Raw genomic sequence first — 7,182 nt, 5'->3', positions numbered from 1 at the left:
GGTCTCAGCCCAGGTCACGTGACCCAGGCCAAGCTCACTCTACCAATCCTGTTCGGGAAGGGAACAACTGACTGAAGTCACTGCTGCCCCTTGTTCCTGCCATACCTGCTCAGTCCCATAAAGTCATCTGTTGAAGCCCCCTTCTCTGTGCAACGGTTCTATTCCCGTCACACACTACAGGTTGATGGAGGTTCCCTTCTAGCTCAGCTCTCTTGTTCAGCTTGCCGACCCCTGACCTCAGTGTGACTGTGTTTTCAGTGAGTCAAAGCGGTGGGATTTCAGAAGGCTCAGTAAGTCATCACCGCTCAGGTTCGGGTGCTGCAGTGGAGCACTGAACCATTAGCTGTTCCAATAGTAGCACTGTATGTTTGATTGGTTCTTCTCATCTTAGTTTCTTCTTGGGACAAGAAAATTTATCTCCCTCTGTTCGGGACTTCCACAGTGTATTATGTTGAATTCTAAGTTAACTATCTCAGGGAGCCTCTGTAGCCTGCTGTTATCTATCCGCTGTCTTTGCTTGGGACCTCCGTACTACTAATAATAAAGATTTTTTAAAAACCTTTTCTGACTCTAGTGCTCTGTCACTTTCTTTCAATCTTTGATTTCTACTTTGATTTCTCCTCTTGAGGCTGCTTCTTTTTCCATGTTGAATCAGTAAACTGAACACCAACTTGACTATATCCTCTTTCTGCTGCCCAGTTTTACTTAATTAAGGCTGTGATTGTTGTAAGCTTAATGGAACATTTGGGAGAAAGGTAAGAAAAAGATTGCAGTGTGAATGAGTATGGTCATAAATGCCTGTAATCCCAGCACTCTGGAAGGCTAAGGCAGAAGGATCAAAAGTTTGAGCCCAGCTCTGACAATTTAGGGTCTTAGTGAAAACCTGCCTCAAAAAAGTGGGTTAAATCCTCAGTACTGAAACAAACACACAAGCAAACAACAACAAAACACACACAAAGAAAAAAAGATTGTAAAACAGCATGCACAGGAAACACCTTTAAATTACCTATAAGCTATCTCCAGTTTTAAAGGTAATTTTGCATTTGTACTACTGGGAAATTCTGTTTCTCGTGTCTCTGCGCCTCCAGCTTCCTGCTCCATTGCTAACCAGCTTTAAATCTGACCTCCCTCATCTACTTCTAGATAGTGTTACCCTCCCCGACCTCAAGGCTCTATTCCCTTTCTTTATAGAACTGTTTATAAAAGCAGGGCTTATGAAAGAAGGGTAGTTTTCAAACCAAACTCCCCTTAAGGTACATTTCTGGCCAGTAAAGGCAGTTATTTCCAGAAACCAATTCTACAGTCATCAGCTATTCTTTCTTCTTCTTCTAACATTAGGCACCAATGTAGGAATTATGACTTTAGAATTTATCTGAGATGAAAGAGATTAGCAGAGAGTAAAGATTTGGAAGAATAATTAAACTTGTAATAATATTCAACCATTTTCTGTTATGGCTAAAGAAACTGAGGCTTAGAGAGTTTGGGAGCCTTGCTGGATGTTTAACAGCACTTTGAAGCAGCAGTTAGATATGTGGAGTGTCATCCATGGCAAGTTTGCATGATCTCATGAACAACTCAGTTTCTCAGAGAACAAACAGCATTTCAACTCTGTGCATTTAATCCTTAACTGTTTGCCAGCAAAGGTCTCACAGGAAAGGATACAGGAATAAAGCAGGGAAAACATGCAGCTATTGTATAGCTAAATCATGTTATCCAGATACTCTGGTATGTTCATTACTCATATTTTAGTTCTATTTTAACCATAACTAATATATTATTAATTTTCTAATTTCTAGGCATGGTGTTGATATTACAGGATGCAGTTTTTACATGCCTTTATTAAAATCTTTTGAAGCCTCCGTCAGAGACAAAATGTTAGACTGCAGTCATCTTCTGATCCAGAAAAAATTCAATTGGCTAAATTTCTCTTGTTCCTAGACAAATCAAGGTGTGAGAGAGACTGTGTGAGGGAAACCAAGAGGGAACGTGACAAGGAGATGGGCGTAGGACATGAAGATACAAATAGATTTATTATTGAAAGATTTATACACAAATGTTAATCTTATAAAAGCAGAAAAGAAATACTACTAGTAGAAATTAAATATGTTCATAATAAGTTGGATTTCTAGCATTTAGGCCTTAAATCTGATATGAGGGATATGGTCAAAAAGTTTACAAGTGTTAAAACTATGAGTAACATAACTAAGAGTTAAGTTTTAACTGCAATGACTAACTGAAGGATGCTTACAAGATAAAATGTATCCAAAGCATTCCTCTTCACAGAAGGAAAGAAAAGTATCTTTAACAGAACCCAGACTTTCAGCAACAAACATGGCTATAAACATTTGTCTAGTAAACAGGACCCAGTAAATGCTCTTATGAGAACAGGTCTTTGAAGTTTGAAACATTTATTTAGAACTTCCAGTCTTTTGTCTCTCCTCCCACTGAAGGATCACAAAAGTAAATTCTCCTCATTCCCTCTGTCTGTTATCCTGCCAAAAACACACGCTTAGTGATAAAGCTCACTAGTGATTCATTACATACCACCAACCAAAGGTTTTCAGTATAAGTGCCATTTTAAATGAGTCTCTTTTGTTTTATTAATGCTTAACGGACATATAATGGTAATGATGGTGCCAAATGATTCTTACCATCCCATCCCTTTAAAATCCAGATGTCTCTGCATGGCCAGGAGCAAAGGCACCAGCCCCCTGCGGTTTTTCCTGCATTCTCATTTCTTTAGCAACTTGCTGAGCTGGGATTCATTTGACAGCACATTTCCCCCTTCCTCTAAAGGTTAATTTCATTCTTTTCTTATATTCCTTCACTCTTTATCTATGAAAAGAAGAATAAAGAAAGAAAAAGACAAACAGGGAGGACATTCTGGAGAATTAGAGTTTAGGTTGAGGATGTATTTTTATTTTACATGTGTTAATATGAAATAAATGTATTAAAATGATACATGTTTTAATGTTTGGTATTTTACATTTAAGTATCCAATGTGGTCCTTTTTTGAAGCCCTAGTCTTTCCTAGTGCCTATAGCCAAATCATTAAATAATTCATCTACCAACCAGTATATGGAGTCAACAGTGATTGCTACAAGTCTTGGCCCTTATCGGTGAACATGTACAATGGCACCTTGCTCAGCTTGAGTTTGTTCTGTTGATTTGCAGTCCTTCTTTTTTGAGATATCTGTAGGAAGGAGCCAGCCCGGGCTTGCTGTAGGGGGCATCTGGCTGTTATGATGTTATGATCCGGCTTTCTTTGAATGTATCCAAATTGTATCCAGAAGTAGAACTGCTGGTTCTGAGGTGAGAGAACTGGGACTGTAAAAACCAGCCAAACAACTGGGCAGAATCTGTCAAAGTCAGGGAGGTGAAAGCATTCCTGCAGTTCCTGAGCACTATACCTGGAAGCAATCAGGAAAGGGTCATTTTCAATTTTCATTTATATCTGGTGTCAAGCCAAGTGAATCTTTCAATAGGACAGCTTTAATCAATAGGACACCTTACAACTCATTCCAGGCCAAATGAGTATTTGATAGGACAGCTATCCTAATGTCTTGTTTACAAGAGGCAGAGGCAGAGTCAGGAACTCTACAGTCAGAAGATCCCTTTCCCCTATCCTCAGGGCTGATGTGAATGTATTCACTGGCTCACTCTCACTCTGCAGAGAGTACCTCTTTCCCACCTTCAGTAAGCTCTGCAGGGCTTGTTCAGGATACCAAGAACCTGAGAATTCCCGTGAGATCTACTATCTGATAACACTCTTGTTGAACCAGCCAGAAGATAAGGCTGCCTTGGGGAAATTTATTTTTTCTTTTCGTTTCTTCTCTTTCCTGTTTGTTCATTCCTTCTTTCTTTTCTCATTTTTCTTCTTTCTTTCTTTTTTTCTTTCTTTCTTTCTTCTCTCTCTACCTCCCCTCTCTCTTCCTACCTCCCTCTCTCCCTCTCCCCCTCTCTACCTCCCTCCCTCCCTCCGTGTCTCCCGCCCTCTCTCCCTCTCTCTGTCTCTCCCTCTCCCCCCCCCCTTCTCGCTTGCTGGCTTGCTCTCTTGTTGCCAAAGACGGAAGGCAATTGGAGGAGGCAGATTAGGGGCCTTGAAACTCAAGGAATGGACCGGTGAGCTAAGGGTCAACCAAGGAGAGAGCCTGCTGATTGGGTGATGCAGAAGGAGACAGCCCGAAGTGGGGTGTGGATTGGTCAAAACTGGCCGAGGAGGCGTGGCCAGCGGGCGAGGGATGGGCGGCTGGCTTGCCTGCCAGCCAGTCAAGGCCGCGGGTGAGCATGGCGGGCTGGGGTTCAACCCGGGAGCACGGTGCATGAGGCGTGTTCCCCAGTCTGCAGCCGAACACCGGCTTCCTTCTCTTCCTTCCCCTGTGCTCCCGCCTGGGTTCTGGGGGCGGGGGTGGAGGGAAGGGCGAAGGAGGAGGCAGTGAAGGCGGGGTGAAGGGCAGAGGGGTCCCTGCACACAGCGAGGCGCGCTGCCTCACTCTCTCTCTCTCTCTCTCTCTCTCTCTCTCCCCCCCCCCCCCCCCGCCGGGTGCCTCGGCCCGGGGCGCGCTGGGCTCTGGCTGCCCGCCCTATGCAGGCGGACTACTGGCCGCCGCGATTGCAGGCCGGGTGGTGCTGAGAGCCGGGCGCTGCCCGCAGTGACCCCGAGTCCGGCCCGCTGCCCCCGCCCGGGCCACACTCCCCCTCTCCCGCCTCCACTCGTGGCCCCAACCCCTCCTCCACGCCCTCCTCTTCCTCCTTGGCCTCCTCCTCCGTGCCTCTGTTCCTCCTGTTCTTATCCTGCTCCTGCTGCTAGAGGACACCAGAGCCCAGCAAGGTGAGTGTTCCCCGGGCAGGGCGCCGGGGAGGTGTGGGGCAGATCGTGCGTGGGCAAACCTGGGGGACGCTCGCGGGTGGGGTTGCAAAGGTGGTCTCGCCCTGCTGACCCCCAGGTTGGCACGGTTTTGGGTTTTGGCCAGACCAGTCATTTGTCTGGGAAGAGGATACCTGACACCTAGCAATGGAAGCCTCCATCCTTTTTTTTCTTTTTTAACCAAAATCAGTTTAAAATAGAATATATTACCTTGATGTTCATTCTAACTAATTCCGTGTACAGTTAGAACAAAGTATATTACCTTCATTCTATTTAATGCCTTATTTTGAAGTTCCTCAGCAGAATTTCTGCTGACAGTGATTTTTCTTATTTGTTAAATTTATCATTGGTTTGGAAACTTGTTGACCATTCACAAACAGTGATGCGTTTTAACCATTCTTCTTCCTAGTTTATAGATTCTGCATACTTTATACGTATTTAATATTAGTGTTTTGGTTTGGTTAAATGTGTATTTTTTGAGTTCTAAATTTGACATTAGTCTTCAAAATGTTTTTTTTGTTTTGAAAAAAATTTTTTTCCTGTAAATGCATACTTTCTAGTGCTTGAGATTAAACCTAGAGCCTTATACTAGCTGGGTAAATGCTCTCTGCCATTTAACTACATTCTCAGCCCTTTTAATTTTGATTTTGAGAGGGTTCTTGTTAAGTTAGCAGACTTTCCTCCAGTTCCTTCTGCTTCAACCTCCTAGGTAGCTGGGCTTACAAGTAATTGCCCCTACACCCTCTTTATACATCTTTCTAAAAATCTTATGCTAATTGCATATTTACTAATGTAATATATTAAAAAGATAGTTGACCTGTTACTGAATTTATGTCTCTTGTACATTTATGGCTAGGAGTTTAGATTACTTCATTTTAGGAATGCAGTTTTCCTAACTTTTCATAGATTGCATGCCTGCCTTCTGGGTTAGAATATGACTTGATTGTGGTGACATACCTAGAAATCAATTTTAAAAACACGTTGAGACCGATTTGTTTATACCTATTATAATGTGGAAAGGTATTGATTTTTGTTTGTTAATTAAACAAATCTGTGAAACCAATGAGGTTCATTCTTCAAAAAGAATAAGTCAGTTCCACAATAATATTTGGAATTAATAGGTGAAAAAGTTTATAGAATATTAGATAATGCTTTTACTTACTGGTGATTAGGGAAATAATTTTTGAATGGCATTTGTGACTGTCAGAAGTGAAGAACTTAGTTCCTATCAGCAAAGAAATATTTGTAATTATTTCTAATATTGACATTAGATTTAGATTTTCTTAGTTTGATAAAATATAAAGATAAAAATTAGATTTAGATTTAGATTTTCTTAGTTTGATAAAATATAAAGATAAAATATGTAGTTTTGTTCAGAGGCAAAAATCATATCCTTTTTTGCTGTATTTCTGATTAATTTTGCACAGTGAAAATTAGAAAAAGTACACATATATGTACTAATTATCAGATATAAAGTTCACATTTTTGAAATTTACTAAAGAGAAAACAATTATACAACTAGAGGTAAAAATGATATTAATTAGATTTCTCAATGTTACAATCAAAACGAAGACATTATTTCTCCGTAGAGGTGGTGATTGTTAATTTTGTATGAACAAGTGAGCTTCATTCTATAGGACCAAAAACCAAGGTGAAAAAAAAAAAAAGTTTCGAAGGTGGTTAATTTGGTACACACTACCAGTACTGGAATTAAGATGACAGATTAATGGATTGATTACTGGAAGGGTATAGTGAGATCATGTATGATGAGAGGAGATTAGATTTATATGAGGGTAGGTTTTTAAAACTTGAGGACTGTGCTCAGCAAGATGAGGACTCTGAGCTGTGGAAGGTCAGATAGTTAAATTGAGCATTGATTGAATACATGTAAACAGACAATGTCTGCTTCCAGTTCTTGATTGGTTGGAGGGATATGGGATGATGACATGAGCTTAGAAAGATTAGGAAAAGCTTCATAAATAACTTTTCCTAAAGTGTGATTGTTGAAATAGGAAATGAAAGGAGCAGGTGTTTTTCTTGAGTAGCTTTTAGTCAGCCATGTAACCACAGCATTTTGCATGTATTTCTAAACATTTTATAGATGATAATGATTGTGTAAAACTAAAACCTTAGAAAATTATACATAATTCTATCTCTTAATTTATCAACTTACAATTATTCTTTTATTCAGTATTGACATACCTACACGATCTTACATAATTCTGATTTTATCTTTTAATTTTTATTTTATTGTTACATTTTAGATACATATAACATTCATCATAGGGAATTTGTACCTGGGTATGATATATTTT

General features: G+C 40.4%; 1 protein-coding gene across 4 annotated transcripts in view; it reads left to right on the top strand.

The window, feature by feature from the left end:
- The first annotated feature begins 4,079 nt into the window (after positions 1–4,079).
- Positions 4,080–7,182, top strand: part of LOC101789043 (uncharacterized) — a 133,505-nt gene continuing 130,402 nt past the window's right edge. For 2 of the 4 annotated variants that reach the window (XR_010047173.1, XR_010047172.1), the window contains exon 1: positions 4,288–4,831. Coding sequence is in view for 2 of the 4 variants with exons in the window: in XM_063247919.1 (XP_063103989.1) it covers positions 4,166–4,281; positions 4,592–4,831 (356 nt within the window). In the remaining 2 variants the exon portion in view is untranslated. The other 2 variants (XM_063247919.1, XM_063247920.1) reach the window with 2 other exon arrangements.

Source organism: Cavia porcellus, unplaced genomic scaffold (assembly GCF_034190915.1).
Source record: "Cavia porcellus strain 051 isolate PalLab524CR breed Dunkin Hartley unplaced genomic scaffold, mCavPor4.1 scaffold_5, whole genome shotgun sequence".
Classification (NCBI taxonomy): domain Eukaryota; kingdom Metazoa; phylum Chordata; class Mammalia; order Rodentia; family Caviidae; genus Cavia; species Cavia porcellus.
Note: the sequence above shows the minus strand (reverse complement) of the source record. Positions and strands in the feature narration are given on the sequence as shown.